Source organism: Urocampus carinirostris, chromosome 1, assembly GCF_059441175.1.
Source record: "Urocampus carinirostris isolate Australia breed hairy pipefish chromosome 1, RoL_Ucar_1.0, whole genome shotgun sequence".
Taxonomy (NCBI): domain Eukaryota; kingdom Metazoa; phylum Chordata; class Actinopteri; order Syngnathiformes; family Syngnathidae; genus Urocampus; species Urocampus carinirostris.
The window spans coordinates 54,072,653-54,091,181 of NC_142349.1; the positions used below are offsets into that span (position 1 = coordinate 54,072,653).

The following is an 18,529-nucleotide window of genomic DNA, read 5'->3' on the forward strand; positions in this document are numbered from 1 at the left end:
GATAGATATATACTTTATTCATCCCCGTAGGGAAATTCACACTTCCAGCAGTCTACCCTGTTGTTTATTAACAGATGAACATGATGCCCTAGACGGCCAGGAGAGGTGCTGGGTAGTCACATCAGCTTTATAGTTTTCGGTACTGTTTCAGACTGATTGTGATGTTTCTGTGATGAGTATATTTTGAAATCATATCTTGAATCCAAGGACCTTAAGCTCTTTTTTTTTTTCTTTTTTTTTTGGCCATGGTTAGCGGTGACATGCGTGGTGAAGCCGGACGGCACCCCCGAGTTGTGCAAAACGGACGAGGTGGGCGAGTTGTGTGTTTGCACGCCCGCCACCGGGACGTCCTACTACGGCCTCGGCGGACTTACCAAGAACACCTTTCAGGTGAAGTTCTGGAAACGGTCACCTAAAAATAAATGATACTCAATTGAGCCTAAATTGGAATGTCTAAAACGATGGTGCCATTACTCTACAGTAGACCCTGGGATACGACAGCTTGCCTTACTACTTTTTTACTTTACAGTGTGGAGAAAAACGTTTTTTCAGATCTTCTTAATCGAATTTTCTTTTGCAAACCCAAAAACCTGAAACTGGGAATAATGGATAATGGCGATTACAGTGCATTTAATTTTAGGTAGGCCAGAAAGGCACAGCTCCTGAAGGAAATGTCTTTTGCCTGTACCTACTCACAGCAATATCAGATTGGGGATACTGTATCGTGGCTGCTCTAGTGCAAATCATTTCAGGTGAAAATAACGGAAAAAAGTATTCTGCCGGTCTTCGCTGTCAGCATTATGGGATTGGGATGATGGTTTGTGAAGTTCGCTTCTTGGTGGACAGAACAGTTAAAAAGAGCCACTTGGGCAGACAAAAATGCGCTCTTCTGGCCCCTCTCGCAGGAATATGAGATCAGCGATAATGGATCGCGGCTGCACGAGTGTAATTCACTTCTTGGTGGACAGAACAGTAAAAAAAAGCCGCCAGGCCCCACAAAAATGTACTCCGCTGGCCCCTCTCTTAGCAATATGGAATCAGGGATAATGCACCCCGACCGCACGACTGCAGTTCACTTTTCGGTGGACAGAACGGTAAAAGAGAGCTGCCACACCCGACAAAAATCTTCTGGCCCCTCTCGCAGCAATATGAGATCAGGGATAATTGATCGCGGCTGCACGAGTGTAATTCACTTTTTGGTGGACAGAACGGCTAAAAAATAATGCTGCCAGGCCCCACAATAATGTGCTCCGCTGGTCCCTCTAGCAGCAATATGAAATCAGGGATAATGTATCGCGGCTGCACAAGTGAAATTCACTTTTTGGTGGACAGAATGGTTAAAAAATAAAGCTGCCAGGCCCCACAATAATGTGCTCCGCTGGTCCTTCTCGCAGCAATATGGGATCAGGGATAATGTATCGCGGTTGTACGAGTGTAGTTCACTCTTCGGTGGACAGAACGGCAAAAAAAAGAGCGGCAAGACCTGACAAAAATGCGCTCTGCCGATTCCCGCTCGCACAAATATGGGTTTGGGGATAATGAATCACCAAATATTTTTCAACCTGACATGCACTGGGGCTGCCTAGTACAAAGCGTGAGGTAGTGAGGATTACAGTATTTTGTAATTTAAATGGGCTTATCTGGGGTTCCAAGAATCATAAAGGCATTAGCTAATTAGTATATGCATGTTATGTGAAAATTTCATCTCAGAACGGATTTATGTCGTACTCCCAAGGTCTACTGTATAAAACATTAAATCACATTATAACAGGGAATAAAATACTTGTATTTGTTTCCATTTCATTGGTACCTTTCATGAAAATTGAATTTGTGGAGAAAAAATACATCACAAGCATGTATTTAAAATGACATGTTTGGGCAGGTGGTACCCCTTAACAGTGTCGGGGTGCCGGTTTGCCCTTCGGCCTTCACCAGGACGGGCCTGTTAGGTTTCGTGGCCTCGACGGGCCTGGTTTTTGTGGTGGGCAAGACGGACGGACTGATGGTTGTGGGGGGCCGGCGACACAGTGCTGACGACATCGTGGCCACCGCGCTCGCCGTAGAGCCCATGAAATTCGTCTACAGGGGACGGTGAGAAACAAAATGGAAGAGACATTTTTTTCCCATGATAATGTAATGTCCTATTATGGGAACAAAATGAAAATAGTGAAAAAACATCCTTTATTGAGTGATCTAGCAGATCCAATAAACGAGAACACAAAGTAATATTTTATGAAATGGTTTCTTCGCAGAGAAGGACTTAGTATCAGATAGTGTACAATAAAAGCACAAGCAAGTTTAATATTATATTAAGAATTAAAAGATATTGCTTCAGGATTGATAACAAATCCCTTCTTCATAATGTTGAAAAACTGATTAGATCTAAGTGAACAAAACATAAAGATACAACATGGAATATGTTGGAATACCAACTAGTTCTAACTGAACACAACACAAAAGGAACAAGATGCAGGGACACATACTCATGTGTGGCTAGTACAACTCTAAAATTGACTAACACCAACCAGCTCTAACAGAACAAAACATGAAGGGAAGATGACACAAAACATGACTTGGCCTTCCCACACAAAGACAAAACAACAACAAAATTGTCATGGCAATAAGACCATAATATGTAATGCAAGCGTGCTAACTACCTTTAACAGAACAAAAACGTGAACAAAGACAATGCAGGGTATGTTGGAATGGTAACTCAACTGGAACAAAACATGAAAATAACAGGTATGCATTGAACAAACACACAATATTCCAACACTAAACAGCTTTAAAAGAACAAAACATGAAAGGGGGACAACACAGGACATGTTGGTCTGCTTTACTAGATCTAACTGAATAAAATATTAAAGTAAGACACTGCAGGGGAAAATGATCATTCGTGGACCATCTCTAACAACAAACTAAGAAAGGGAGTCAACACAGGATATATTTGTACAACAACCAGCTTTAACTGAACAAAACATGAACGGAGACGATACAGGAAATGTTGGAACACTAACTAACTGAAAAAAATTGAAAGGTCAAGACTCATATGTTGGAATACAAAGCTACTCTAATTGAAGGAACCATAGAAGGAAGACAATGCAAGAAATGTTGGAACACGGACTCTAATTGAACATAATATGAACGGCAACAACGAAGGATATTTTGGAACAATAACTAGCTCTAACTGAACAGAATATGAAAGAAGGTATATATATATATATATATATATATATATATATATATATATATATATATACTGGACTGTCTCAGAAAATTAGAATATTGTGATAAAGTTCTTTATTTTCTGTAATGCAATTAAAAAAACAAAAATGTCATACATTCTGGATTCATTACACATCAACTGAACTATTTCAAGCCTTTTATTATTTGAATATTGCTGATTTTGGCTTACAGCTGAAAAAAACTCAAAAATCCTATCTCAAAATATTAGAATACTTCCTCAGACCAAGTAAAAAAATAATTTTATAACAGCAAAACTAAATCAAACATTTGAAAATGTCCATTGATGCACTCAGTACTTGGTTGGAAATCCTTTTGCACGGATTACTGCATCAATCCGGCGTGGCATGGAGGCAATCAGCCTGTGGCATTGCTGAGGTGTTATTGATGCCCAGGATGCTTCGATAGCGGCCTTCAGCTCATTTGCATTTGTAGGTCTGGTGTCTTTCATCTTCTTCTTAACTATACCCCACAAATTCTCGATGGGGTTCAGGTCAGGGGAATTAGCAGGCCAATCAAGGACAGTGATGCCATGGTCAGTGCACCAGTTACTGGTGGTTTTGGCACTGTGGGCAGGTGCCAGATCATGCTGGAAAATGAAATCCTCATCTCCATAGAGCTTTTCAGCAGATGGAAGCATGTAGTGCTCTAAAATCTCTTGGTACACAGTTGCATTTACTCTGGACTTGATGAAACACAGTGGACCAACACCAGCAGCTGACATGGCTCCCCAAACCATTGCTGACTGTGGGAACTTCACACTGGATTTCAAGCAACTTGGATTTTGCTCTTCTCCAGCCTTTCTCCAGACTCTGGCGCCTTGACTTCCAAATGAAATTCAAAACTTGCTTTCGTCTGAAAAGAGGACTTTGGACCACTCTGCAACTGTCCAGTGCTTCTTCTCCATAGCCCAAGTCAGACGCTTCTTCCGTTGTCTTGAGTTCAGAAGTGGCTTGACCATGGGAATACGGCTATTGTAGCCCATTTCCCGGACACGTCTGTGAACTGTGGCTTTTGATACCTGGACTCCAGCTTCAGCCCACTGTCTTTGAAGCTCCCCCAAATTCTGGAAGCGGCTCTTCGTCACAATTTTGTTAAGGCTGCGGTCATCTCTCTTGGTTGTGCAGCGTTTCCGGCCACATTTTTCCCTTCCAACAGACTTTTTGTGGATATGCTTTGAAACTGCACTCTGTGAACAGCCTGCTCTTTGAGAATTTTCCTTTTGTGTCTTACCCTCCTGATGGAGGGTATCAATGATGGTCCTCTGGACAGCAGTCTTCCCCATACTTGTGATTTAGTTTACTGAACCAAGCTGAGTGTTTTTAAGGCTCAGGAAACCCTCGCAAGGTGTTTCGAGTTAATTAGATGATTCAGGTGATTAGTTGAATAGCCTACTTGTATACTTTTTCATGATATTCTAATATTTTGAGATAGGATTTTTGAGTTTTCTTAAGCTGTAAGCCAAATTCAGCAATATTAAAATAATAAAAGGCTTGAAATAGTTCAGTTGATGTGTAATGAATCCAGAATGTATGACATTTTTGTTTTTTTAATTGCATTACAGAAAATAAAGAACTTTATCACAATATTCTAATTTTCTGAGAGTCCAGTATATATATATATATATATATATATATATATATATATATATATATATATATATATATATATATATATATAATACAGAAATTTATTTTATATATGAATGCAACCAAAAGTTGATAGATCATAAAATAGCAGTTTTAGGCATCAAAGGCTAAAATCCCACTAAAAGCACAAAACCAGAACATGAAATGGCAAAATGTAAAGAACATGAAAGTGTGTTTTTGCGACAGGATGGCAGTGTTCTCCATCGAGGTCCTCCACGACGAGCGTATCGTGGTGGTGGCCGAGCAGCGACCCGACTCCAGCGAAGAAGACAGCTTCCAATGGATGAGCCGCGTGCTGCAGGTAAGGTGTCAGCCCGGCCCCTTGCTTTGCCAACACCAATCACTGCCTCCGACCTTGCCAGGCCATCGACGGCATCCATCGGGTGGGCGTGTACTGCCTCCTATTGGTTGCGGCCAATACGCTGCCCAAGACTCACCTGGGGGGCGTGCACCTGTGGCGCAGCAGGCAACTGTTCCTGGAGGGGGCGCTGCATCCCTTAAACGTCCTTATGTGTCCGCACACCTGCGTCACTAACCTGCCCAAGCCAAGGCAGAAGCAGCCAGGTGGGACGCTGACTTTTCTGCATTCTTAGGGGGGGGAATTGTTTTCTTCAGCTATTGCCTGCAGCCAAGATGCCAACATGAGTGGCTAGAGAAGGAAACCGTGGAAAAGCGCGACATGACAAAATTGCAGCGACATGTGCTTGCATGCACAGATGTGGAAGTCGAGTGACACCGAAGAATAAACAGCTAACTTTAGCGGCTAGCGACTATCCATAGCCTGCAGCCAATGTCATGGTGATCTTGATCCTCCGCAGAGATTGGCCCTGCATCGGTTATGGTGGGCAACCTGGTTTCCGGGAAGAGGATCGCTCAGGCTTGCGGGCGAGATCTGGCGCAAGTGGACGACAACCACCAGGTGGCAGCACTCAACTCACTTCATTTCGCCAGAAGACTATTTTATTTTAATTTGAAATTTTCTTTTCAGTTTCTGTTTCTGTCTGAAGTGTTGCAGTGGCGAGCGCAAACCACGCCCGAACACGTTCTCTACACGCTTCTCAACTCGCGGGTGAGCGATACTAAAATTTTCACATCGATCCTGACCAAGTAAATGCAGAGTAGTATTGATCGATACCGATTCCGATACTTTTTGCTTGGAAACGTGATTGAAGAATAGAACACTTCCCCTTAGAGTCAGTTAATTTTAACAATAAACACAACTCAAACATTTTAGGCACTAAATTGATGAATTGTTATTAAATAACTAAATAACTCTGCTGTGAACAAACTACGGTTCTAGGGCCGCATGCGGCCCTTCATACTTTTGTATCCGGCCCGCCAAATAAAAATCTTAAGAATATAATGTTTTGTATAAAATAGTTAAAAAAAAAAAAGTTTGACAAATGAAAATGTATTAATTTGGTGCCACCTTTGTCACTTGTTATCAAAAAATGTATCAAACTAAATGTATCTGTGTTGCATTTTGAGTTTTTCAATGCATATACCATTTTGTGTGTAAGAATGGGTATAACCAATTATTTGATTTAATTCTGAGTGTTTCAAAACATATTTGATCAAATGGTTTATTTATAGACAAAAAGAAAGAAATATAACGTTTTCTTGTAAATGTATGTATGTTTCGGATTTGAGACTGTAGTGGTATATACCCCAAAAAACGCGTCAATTTTTTTCCTCCGGGGCCTTTTGCTAAATTGAATAATCCAATGCGGCCCACAACTCAAAAGTATGCCCATTCCTGGTATAAAAAAATGAATATACATTTTTCTATTTGACCTGCTTCAGAATAACAATTTCAACAACACAAGTGAAATATCTTCCATAGCATTTAATGTTAAAAAAAAAGTCAGTAAGAAGCCCTTTTGGTTTATTGCTATATGATAACGGATTTATAGGTTTTTGTTCAGGAACAGCAACATGATTACATTTTTGGTTATAACCCGTCGCTCTCTTAGGGCGAGCATTTTTCATTTACAGTAATCCTTTTTCCCGGGTGTTCTAAAAAGGACCCGTGACGGTCAAAACTCATGAAGTGAAAAGCTTTATACATTTATTTAATACTGTATCATACATTAAAACCAAAGAACCAACCATATATACAGGCTTAATCATTTGTTCAAAAAAAGTGCTGTACCAGGCGGTGAAGCCTCGCTTGCTAACAATACACTTTTGACTGATACTGGCAACGATACTTGTTGTGCTTCCCACCATGGGGAAATGCCTAGCTCGCTAACGATACACTTTTGAGCGATGACGGCATCTGATACTTGTTGTACTCCCCACCAGGGGTAATGGCTAGCTCGCCAACGATAACAATTTTAACAGTTACCGGCATCCGATACCTATTCTACTCCCCACCAGGGGGCGACGGCTAGATCGTTAACGATCGAAATTTTGACCGGTACTGGTATCCAATACTTGTTGTGATGCCCACCAGGGGCCGACGGCCAGCTCGCGAACGATACTTTTGACCGATACCTAGCTAAGTGTATTGGTAACGGCTCGCTCGTTACCAATACACTTTTGACAGATACTGTCATCAAATACTTGTTGTGATCCCCACCAGGGGGCGACGGCTAGCTCGGTGACGTGCTTGCAGCTTCACAAGAAGGCGGAGAAGGTGGCGGCCATTTTAGCCGAACGCCGACGACCTCGAGACGGCGACCACGTAGCGCTCCTCTACCCGCCAGGTTAGCATACAAACTAACAAGATGGCTGACGGTCGCCGTGACAACCTTTCCTGTTTAGGTGTGGAGATGATCGTGGCGTTTTACGGATGCTTGTACGCGGGTTGCGTACCTGTTGCCGTGCGACCGCCGCACCCCAGCGATGTAGCGACCACGCTGCCCACCGTAAAGATGATTGTTCAGGTATTTGTTTAGGGGGCTACATGCTAACTGCTAACAAAATCTATAATTACAATTGGCTTTTAACTCCTGCATGAAAGCTTGCTTTTACTTTCGGACACATATACGGCCTTCAAAATGTGCCAACTGCTAACATGATAACTTTTTTTATTTCTAACTTCTAGTTTTGTACATATTGGTAAATTTCAAAATTTGCCAACGGATTAAACGTTACTTTTTAATTTCTTTAAACTTTTGTACATATTAACACCTTTCAAAATGTCCGGCTAACATAATACATATTTTTTATATCCACCTAGTTACTAATTTTGTACATATTAGCGACTTTCAAGCTATCCTAAAGGCTAACATAACTTTTTCATACCCAGTTGCTACTTGTTCACATTTTAGCTTTCAAAGTATGATACGGCTAACATAACTTTTTCATAGCTAGTCGCTTTGACTTAGGAAACATGCTAACTGCAAAACCCCCCAAAAATCATATTTTAACTCCTAATAACTTTCCAAATTTGATAACGCCTAACATAATAACTTTTTTTTACGGCTAGTTGCTATTTATCTAGACATTCGCAACTTTAAAAACATCCTATGTGCTAATATCTTTATTCATTTAATGAAATAGCCAGCTGTTACTTTTATATATTTTAGCAAATTGAAAACATGCCAAATGCTAATAGGACAATATTTTTAACATTTCAACTCATTTAAAGTAGTTAGCTGCTACTTTTTTCACATTATTAGCTATATTAAACATACTCATTTCTAACGTCATAATACATAGCGCGAGCTATGATTGATTGATTGAGTATTGCTCCAGCGAAGGTCGGGGGGTCCCGTCCCTGTGCGTTGAGCCGACCAGATGAACCAGGTTTTTCCAATGCTGGCGGTCTTGTGCCAGCTGTTCTGCATCCTCTACAGCAACTCCGTGTTGTTGGAGGTCGCCCGCAACGACGTCGAGCCATGGGGTGCGGGGTTTCCCTCGTGGTCGTCTCCAGCCTGCGGCCTTTTGGTCAAACTGGAGAATGGCTCGTGTCGGATGGTCTGGAGGTAGACGAAGGACATGGCCAAACCAGCGGGTGCGGCATTGTGCGACCAAGGAAGATGCTCGGGGCTGGCACATGCGGGCTCTGAGCTCTTTATTGGAGACTCGTTGGGGCCACCTGATGTTCTCGATGGTTCTGAGAGCACTGCTATCAAAACCGTCGATTCTTGTGGCCAGGGTGTTGTTCAGGGGCCATGTTTGTGCGACAAAAAGCAGGATAGAGAGTACGGCGAGGTTGTAAATGCGGAGCTTCGTCTTGCGTGCGATGGTCTGTTGCCACCAGAGTGGTTTCCAGAGAGACTGCAGAGCAGATGCTACCAGGGCTCTTCTGCGGAGAATCTCTGGTTTTAGGTCCCCATTGTGTGTCACCATGGACCCCAGATACACAAAGCTCTTGACAGGCTCTACGATGTCGCTACCAATTTGGATGGGAGGTGGATCTGGTCCATCACCGACATACATGAACTTGGTTTTCGTTTAACTCACTTGGAGGCCAAGCCGTGCTGCCTCTTCGCTGTAAATGCCCGGAGCGTCTCTCAGCTGGCTGTAGGAAGTGCTGAGCATGATGGTGTCGTCAGCATACTCCAGGTCAGTCAGGTGGTAGTTGCCGAAAGACACTCCGGGGATGCGCTCACTAACCTTGAACATCAGATGGTCGATGATGCAATTAAAAACGTCGGGAGCAGCCACGCAGCCTTGACGAACGCCGCTGGAGATAGTAAACCAGTCGGAGTCAATGCCGTTGATACGGACACAGCTCTCTGCGTTGCTGTAGAGCAGCTTGAACAGGGCTATGATCTTGGGTGGTGCTCTGAGAGCTTGGAGGATGTTCCACAGTGAAGAGTGGCAGACGGTGTCAAAGGCGGCCTTCAGATCAATGAATTTGATATATAGATGGCGATCTTTACGGAATTCACGGGTCTTCTCTATCAGCAAACGGACGGCAGAGATGTGGTCCGTTGTGGAGCAGTTGGGCATAAAGCCAGCCAGCTGGGGACGGCGGCAGCTTCTGATTGCTGGAAGGGCACGGCTGAGCAAGATCCTGGTAAAGACCTTGCCCGGGATGGAGAGTAAGGTTATACCTCTGTGGTTTCCACAGACAAGCCTGTCACCCTTGCATTTCCAGAAGGGCATGATGACTCCTCTGGTCCAGTCGGTGGGCAGCTGCTCCGATTCCCACACCTGGTTGAATAGGCAGGTTAGCCACTCCACCATGCCATCACCGCCGGCCTTGAGCATCTCGCCGGTAATGGCACAGATGCCGGGGGCTTTCTTGGTGTTCAGCTTCTTCAGAGCAGCTCTCACTTCCTCGGGTGTTACAGGGTCTGTGCAGCAGGCGTCGCTAGGAGGTGCTGTGTTTGCAGCCACTAGGAGGGTGGGATCAGCCGGGATGGTGCTGTGCTGCAAGAGGAGGCTAAAGTGCTCCTTCCAGCGCGCGAGACAGTTGGCTTCTGTCATGATGAGGTTGCCGTCTGAGTCTTTTACCAGGGCTGTCTTTATGTGTGGGCCGCTACGGGCTTGGCGTAGTAGACTGAATACGCGGCTCATGTTGTTGTTGTTGGCCGCGGACTCAAGCTGTTGGGCTTCTGCCTGCCAAAACCTCTCCCTATCTTCAGCAATGGCCACATTGCACAGGCAGTTCAGTCTCCGATACTCCGTGAGGTCGCCTCGGAGCCGGGCCTCACGCCGCTGGTCTATGATGTTTAGTGTCCTCTCTGATATCCAGGGCTTTCTCGGGGAGGATCGCGGGCGTCCGAGGACATTGTGAGCAGACTGGAGGACACTTTTCTTGAAGGCCGCCCAGTCTGTCAGCTTGTCAGGAGCCAGGGCATCGAGAGTGCGGCGGATGGAGCAACTGAAGTCTCTGGCGATGTTGGGGTCGCTGAGTCGGGAGGAGTCGGGGCGAGGCAGAGTCTTGTGCTGGTTGGCTCGGAGCTTTAGCTTGAGCTGGGCCACCAGCAGACGATGGTCTGTGTTGCCAAGCTGTGCTCCTCTGAACACCCGGCAGTTGGTTACAAACGACTTCCAGCGTTGTGATATCAGGATGTGGTCCAATGCCTTCCTGGTTCTGCCATCTGGGCTGTACCACGTCCAGTGATGGATGCATTTCCGGGGAAACCAGGTGTCAGCAACACAAAGGTTGTTTTGGTGGCAGAGGAGGAGGAGGCAGTTGCCATTGTCGTTTGTTGTGCTGTCAACGAAGGTGGTGCCGACAGGTGAGCCGGGGGACCGATCATTACTGGATAGAGTGGCGTTGGCATCAGTGAGGATGATGGTGACGTCGTGTGGTGGGGCTTGGTCGACAGCCTGGTGGAGTTGGTCAAAGAACGCGTCCTTCGCATCCTCATCAGCGACATCGGTGGGGGCGTAGGCGACGATCACTGTCATCTTGCCGTGATGGTGGAGGAATCAAGCAGACAGTAGTCTGTCGCTTATTGGTGTCCAGCTGATGAGGGACCTCCGGAGGGCTTTTGGAATGGCGAGAGCCACACCGTAAAGGCCGGTCCCACTCTCGGGCCACTCCAGATGTAGCAATGGTTGCCAGCTGTTGTTTCACCATTGCCTTGCCATCGTACTTCACAGAGCCCTGCCAGGGTGATGTTATAGCGACAGAGCTCTCGGGACAGCAGGGTGGCAGCTTCGGGGCGAAGGAGTGTCTGGACATTCCAGGTGGCGACACGGGTCTTACGACGAAGGTCGATCCGTACTCGTTGGTCGGGGGCAGGCTGGGGTCCGTTACCGTGTTGGTCAGTCCGGCTTCTTTCTCTGGTCAGTTTCATAACAAAGGGGGTTTCTCCTGGGTGAGTTGTTAGCCCTCCGCAGGATAGTCAGTTAGTGGGGCTGCCACCTCACAGCGTACCGACACGCTGGGGTCTTTGTTTGTCTGGAACCTACCCCGGAGACCGGCCCGCCATGGGTGACCCTACCAGGAGCAGGCTCCCGATGGTATCGCTCTCCAGGGTCACTGGAACACGCAAGCCCCCTCGCCGCATCAAGGCCAGACCCATCCGAGGGGGGCGAGCTGTGACTATTTCTTATTTTTTTAATCTCCTCCAGAAAGCTATTCAACAAAAACAACTTTGAGAAAAAAATGCTAAAAACGTTTCCTTTTTTTAATGTTTACATTTGATCTCCCAAATCTTAAAATAGCGAGATTCCACTTCCCCACTTTCACATTAACAACTTTGAAAGCATGCTATCATGACATTTGGCAAAGTTGACTCTTTTTTTTATTTTTTTTTATTTTTTTTTACAGCTCTTGAAGGCAGCTAACTTAATCTTGTACGCAAGTGACAACTTTCTCTTGTTTTACATTCAAAGTCTAAAAAAATAGCTAACGACTATTTTTTTGTATATATTAGCTTCTTTGAAAACAAAAGCTATATGCAACTGTAAAACACATTAGCAACTTTAAAAATCTCCTAACTGCCACCAACTCACGTCAAATAGCCAGCTGCTATTTTTGTGCACATTAGCCACTTTTAAAACATGTTCACTGTTGAGAATTATGTATTTTTAGATTCTAATATTAAAGCATACACAAATATTGCACTGAAATATGGCAATTTCTTTTTTGCAGGTTAGCGGCGCAGCGTGCGTTTTAACGACGCAGTTCATTGCTAAGCTGCTACGCTCCAAAGAGGCAATGGCCGCCGTGGAAGGGCACGCGTGGCCGCCCGTCATGGAAACGGGTACGTTGCGCCACACAAACGCGTGTCGAAATGCTAACGCTAATTCTACCAGTAACGCAAATGCTACGTCCGTCTATTTAGATGACCTTCCCAAAAAGAAAGCGCCAACACCGCACAAAATCTCAGATCCAGAAACGTTAGCCTACTTGGACTTCAGCGTGTCCACCACCGGCATGCTCAACGGAGTCAAGGTACACAAAAAAAAAATCTAATACAATGAAATACTGTAACCTCTCTACTTCCGCGATCCATTATCCCTGATCGGATATTTATTTGAGAGGGTGCATATTTGTCGGGCTTGGCGGCTTATAGTTTCCACTCCATCTACCGAAAAGTGAACTGTACTTGTACGACTGTGATCCATTATCCCCAGTTGTATATTGCTGAAATTTTGTCAGGCAGGTCTGACAAAGTGCATTTTTGTCCGGACTGGCGGCTTTCCTCTTGCCACTCCATCCGCCAAGATGGTTTTTTGTAATTACCGTATTTTCCGCACTATAGGGCGCACCGGGTTATAGGGCACACCCCCCAAAAATAGTTTTTGGTCCTATATCTTCCATACATAAGGCGCACCGGATTATAAGGCGCTACAATGGGAACGTGGACAAAACACTCAGATAGTACAGTCAAACTTATTACCCCCTTAACATTCCCAAAGCTTGCAAAGAAGCAAATACGTGTCGTAGACACGTGCGGATGCTGTGTCCATACGATGTCACTCAAATGCATCGTTCCAAATATCATTCGGAAGGTTAAAGTCTTGGGATTCAAGAAATGCCAACCTTAGTTTCTATTTTCTTTTTCGTTTGCAACTTTACTGTGCATATGACAATGAACACTTGGAATTGAGTTTAATTTAAAAAAAGACCCATCACAGAAACATCGAGCTCACTCTGAAACAAGATACTGGGAAAATGTATAGCCGGAGTAGCTCACCGAAGTCGTTGCGTTCAATAATAATGTGCAACCATGGTCCTCTTATCTGTGAGTGTAGTAAATCCAGGAGAGTAAAATATTTACAAATACAGAATGGTAAATCATGTTTACTCGATGCCGTAGACAACCAAACTTGCTATTCACACTCATCTTTTTCGGCCAATTGCAGGCTTTGTTTTGCCTCTTTAGCCTATGCGAGCCTGTAAATGATAAAAAGGATCCGCCCCCTTTACCTCCGAATAACTTTAGCCAATAGTGATCGATTCAAATGATGATTGACACATTGGTTGGGAAATGAAACACCGGTATATAAATCCCAGCATACACCGCGGACGACTTCGCCTACGAGGAAAAATCTAGTCGGCGGCTGCTTGCCTTTGTTGCGAGACCTTGCGACTTAATATTGATCCACATATAAGGCGCACTGTATTATAAGGCGCATGGTCAGTTTTTGACAAAAATAAAGGCTTTTAGGTGCGCCTTATAGTGCAGAAAATACGGTACTGTATTTCTGCCTGAAATTAACTGCACTCGTGAAGCCACAATCCACTATCCCCATTCACATATTGCTGTAATTTTTTTATGCCCAACAAAGCAGACCTTTGTCAACCTGGTGTTTTTTTCACGTTATCTCTGCCTAAAATGAAGTGCACTTGTGTGGTTGTGATCCCCTATCCCTGATCACAAACTGTTGTAAATTTGTCAGGCCTTGCAAGACACACGTTTGTAGGGCCTAGCGGTTCTTTTTCTGTCATTATTGTATTTCTGCCTAAAATTAATTGCACCTGTGCACCCATAATCTTTTATACCTGGTCACCTATTGCTGTGATTCCGACACGCCTGACAAAGCTTGGTGGCTCTTTTTTGCTGTTATTTTTCCCCTGGACTCGTGCAGCCATGATCCATTATCTGCAACCACATAGTGCTGTGAATTATGGAGCTCTGACAAAACGCACATTTATTTGGGTTAGCAGCTCTTTTTATTAATATTGTATTTATGCCTGAAACTAATTGGACTCTTGCAGCTGCGATCCATTATCCCCCTTTGACTATTGCCGAGTGCACGGTCTGAAGCATGCCATTGAGGGCCGCTCAAAATGAACTGCTCTGTTTTGGCCCTAATCCATTATCCCCAGTCAACTATTGCGGAGAGCAGGACCTGACAGAGCAAACTTGTGTAATATGTGGCGGCTCTTTTTCTCTATTCTTTCAGCTAAAAATGAACCGCACCCATGCGGTTGCAATAACATGGGTAAAGTATTGCTGTGAGTGGGAGCAGCGCATGTTGTGTTTGGGGGGGTGGGTGCTACTTCGCAGATTTTTGCATATGGTGGGGGGGCCTGGCCCCAAGTAATTGTGATGAACGAGGTTTTAATAGTATTGCAAAAAACAACAACAAAGAACTGACACTTAAATTTTGTTGCAGATGTCCCACGCAGCCGCTAGCGCTTTGTGCCGCTCCATCAAGCTCCAGTGCGAACTGTACCCTTCTCGGGAGGTGGCCGTCTGCCTGGACCCTTACGCCGGACTCGGATTCGTCCTCTGGTGCCTCTGCAGGTGAGAGGGTGGTGGGGCACTTTACCTGGTTTCCGGGGCAGATTTCTATTCTTCTTAAAGGTACATTGTGTAATATTTGAGCTCTAGATTACACTGTATTGTCTAATAGCGAAGGAAAACCAGTGTCAAATGAGCACGGCGTGGCAGCAAGATGCCAGACAAACATGACGGCCAGTAGTAGGTATGGATTCTGCTTTGTAAAAGGATTACAAATTTCTCTACCTCTGAATATTAATACAAATTAACATTGCTAAGAGAGTATTTTGGGCTATTTTTCGAATCAATGTTGTTGTTTTTTTACTGAATCAAGGCTCTAAATATTACACACTGTCCCTTTAAGACTGTTACAATTTCAATTTCATTGAAGGGAGGGAGGAGGCTCTGAGGAATTACCTGGACGTTTATTCTGATGTTTTAATTTTAAACAAATTGTCCAATTTTGTGTAGGTATCTTGTTTAGAACGATTTCTTATTTTGAAGCAATATATTTGTTTGGACTGAATTTTACATTTCTTTGTTATTTAAAACTGACTTGAAAAAAAAAAATTCATTTGCGCAAAATGATTGAACTTTTTCAAATTTAAACACTTTGTTTTCTGAAATGACTATTGTTTTCTGAAATGACTATTTTTCAACAGCCTTACCTTTTTTCTTTTTTTTTTTACAAACCAATTTTTTTACAAAATGATTGAAATTGTGTTTCAAATGACAATTTTTAAAATACATGTAGCAAATTACAAAATTAATTAATACAAAAAAATTATGTTTTAATAAAACGACTGATTTATTTCATTTTTGTTTTATATTATTTTTAACTAAATGACATCTTTTTTTTTTTACATTCAGCCCCAGGATTCAGACACCTATTTTGAGGCCAGATTTAAGCATTTTAAGGACTTTCAAAACCAATTTTCTAATCTCTCCAGTGCCATTAAAAGATCAAATCCAATGTGAATCGTGTATTTTGACTTGCCACAAATATATCTGTAATTTACATATGCGATTTTAATCTTGCGGGTGCATTAGTCGATGTATGATTTTTAAATCTTGAGTAAATCGTGAATTAATTTGTTTTTGAGAAAAATCTCTCCCTATTTTGGGTAAAAATGACCGTAATATGTAGAATAAATTGTCAGTTGCAGGAAGTTCTTCCCATTACAATTTACCACTGCCAAACACGACCTTAATTTTTTTACATAAATGTCCATAATTGATACGTAATAGTTGCACTAATACACATATTTATAGTGCTCTGCTTAGGTGTATCATGCAGCTGTTCTCTTGGGTGCAACCCATAGGGGGCGATGATGCTTAATAGGGCAATGAGATACAAACTAATACCAGCTGCCGTTGATCACGAGGGAAAGAGAAATGCAATGGCAAAGCGAAGGCACTAGAGAGTAGTGTTTGCTTCATTTTTAAGCATTTTAAACTTGTTGGGAAACATTGCAACAATTTCAAGCAATTACAAGCAGTTTACCCAAAATTCAAGCACTTTTTCAACCTTGATTTTCAAGGATTTCGATCACCCATACGAACCCTGCAAACAACACAATTTGTTTGATCTTTACTAAATGAATTCATTAATTTTTTCAACACAATTCTTTTAAACGATATGACTGTATTTCTTTTTTAAAGCAAAATATTTTTGTTCAACAAAACGACATTTTTTAATTAGTATTTTTGAACTGAAAAACTTTTTGTTTTTTTCAGAAATATTTTTTTTGTCTTATTTCACCAAATATTTGTATTTTTTTTCAGTGTGCATTCAGGTCACGGCTCCATCCTGATCCCGCCGTGCGAGCTTGAGAAGAACGCCTCGTTGTGGCTGAGTGCCGTCAGCCAGCACAAAGTGCGAGACACTTTCTGCTCCTACAGCGTCATGGATGCTAGCGCCCGAGGGTTAGCATCGCAAACGGACGCCCTCAGGGTGAGAAAGGAAATCAGCCCGCCTACGCCCACAAACTCTTGACCCCGCCCCCAAACTCCTGACCCCACCCATTTTCTGACCAGAACCGCGGCTTGGACCTATCGCGTGTAAGGACGTGCGTGGTGGTGGCAGAGGAGCGGCCTAGGACGGCGCTGACCCAGTCCTTCTCCAAACTCTTCAAGGACCTTGGACTACAATCCAGGGCCGTCAGCGCTGCATTTGGATGCCGCGTCAACATGGCCGTGTGCCTGCAGGTCGGTTGCCACCCCAGCTTACTCCTTTATTAGCACCTGGCGGCATATACTCAACATTATATTGATGAAAAAAATAATTCAAAATTAAAACCAATCTCGCCTATGATTGCCAAATCAGTGACCACGTCCCCATGCTCCTTCCACTTGCACATGTACAGAACTTCCATCCATCCATTATCTGCACCGCTTATTCTCAGAAGGGTCGCGGGGGTGCTGGAGCCCATCCCAGCTATCTTCGGGCAGGGGGCAGGGGACACCCTTAACTAGTTGTCAGACTGTCGCAGGGCACACAGAGAGAGACGACTCACTCGCTCATGGGGACAATTTGAACCGGCCGATTAACCTGACATGCATGTTTTTGGAATGTGGGTGGAAACCCACGCAAGCACGGGAAGAACACGCAAACTTCACACAGACCTCAGAACTGTGCCGCACGCGCGCTAACCACTGCGCTGCCGTGCTGCTCTAAACAGAACATGACATTGATAAAATCACAAGAATCTCAGGCACTGGCAGCAGGGGATCTGTATCAACTGCAGGGGGCTCAGCTGCACCAGCCTACAGCGTTTGCCTCAGGACAGTCCCATTCTCTAAATGGGTCTCCAGTGAATCATCCTCATTGCAAAGTTTCTCTTTGCTTATCGAAAGTTGCAAGAGAATGTTAGTTGGGTTTTTCGCACAGCAGGACTGCCTTCATCATAGCTTCACCTAGCATCTGCCTCCAAGTCAGCGACCACAACCCCCTTGTTCCTTCCATTAGCTCCTGGAAGCGTAAACAAAACATTATTGTTGTGTTTGACAGTTTTGTTGGGGATTGAATAAAGGGTAACAAAAACACAATCCAAAAATGAAGTCTTACCAAACATAGAGGAGGCGTCAAGGGTTTTAAAGAGCAGTGCGGATGGGCAAATCATCACATGATCTGAGGCTGGGTATATATCCATGCTGTCCTCAAATGCAGCAGTGTAATGAGGTGCGCCTTATAATAATAATAATAATAATTTCCTTTGTATTGTCATTCTTTGTAACAATGTACACAGAACGAAATGTCGATACACCTGACCCGTTGTAGCGAGTCGATGCAGCCGCAGCCAACAGAGGGCGCCGCCATTATACCAATTAGGTATGTCTCGGCCGAGGCGCGAACCAGCGACCTCCCAGTCTCAAAGCGGGCACACTACCATCTAGGCTACTGGTAACTAGTCCCTTAGAGCCCTCTGGTGGGCACTGGCGTCAAATGGTGCATTACCTATGGTGTCATCTTTTATTCTACAGTGAACTTTTACCCATGGGTGTATCCAACCAAAGCACCCCTAACAATTATAGCATTATTTAAACTCA

At 43.9% G+C, this 18,529-nt stretch overlaps 1 protein-coding gene and 1 long non-coding RNA gene across 7 annotated transcripts in view; one reads left to right on the top strand and one right to left on the bottom strand.

Moving 5' to 3' along the window:
* Positions 1-18,529, top strand: part of LOC148376250 (disco-interacting protein 2 homolog C-like) — a 62,571-nt gene that overhangs the window by 35,764 nt on the left and 8,278 nt on the right. For 3 of the 5 annotated variants that reach the window (XM_088345295.1, XM_088345304.1, XM_088345312.1), the window contains exons 19-31: positions 254-390; positions 1,883-2,091; positions 5,079-5,193; positions 5,255-5,456; positions 5,711-5,811; positions 5,881-5,961; positions 7,477-7,600; positions 7,659-7,780; positions 12,400-12,511; positions 12,593-12,702; positions 14,874-15,004; positions 16,766-16,934; positions 17,018-17,188. In XM_088345295.1, coding sequence (XP_088201421.1) covers positions 254-390; positions 1,883-2,091; positions 5,079-5,193; positions 5,255-5,456; positions 5,711-5,811; positions 5,881-5,961; positions 7,477-7,600; positions 7,659-7,780; positions 12,400-12,511; positions 12,593-12,702; positions 14,874-15,004; positions 16,766-16,934; positions 17,018-17,188 — 1,784 coding nt within the window. Of the gene's footprint in view, positions 1-253; positions 391-1,882; positions 2,092-5,078; positions 5,194-5,254; positions 5,457-5,710; positions 5,962-7,476; positions 7,601-7,658; positions 7,781-12,399; positions 12,512-12,592; positions 12,703-14,873; positions 15,005-16,765; positions 16,935-17,017; positions 17,189-18,529 lie in introns of all 5 variants that reach the window. The other 2 variants (XM_088345278.1, XM_088345286.1) reach the window with 1 other exon arrangement.
* The window catches only part of LOC148376251 (uncharacterized), a 34,038-nt gene that overhangs the window by 3,096 nt on the left and 12,413 nt on the right, over positions 1-18,529 (bottom strand). For both annotated transcript variants that reach the window (XR_015851493.1, XR_015851492.1), the window contains one exon: positions 14,856-14,998. This is a non-coding gene — a long non-coding RNA (uncharacterized LOC148376251). The remainder of the gene's footprint in view (positions 1-14,855; positions 14,999-18,529) is intronic.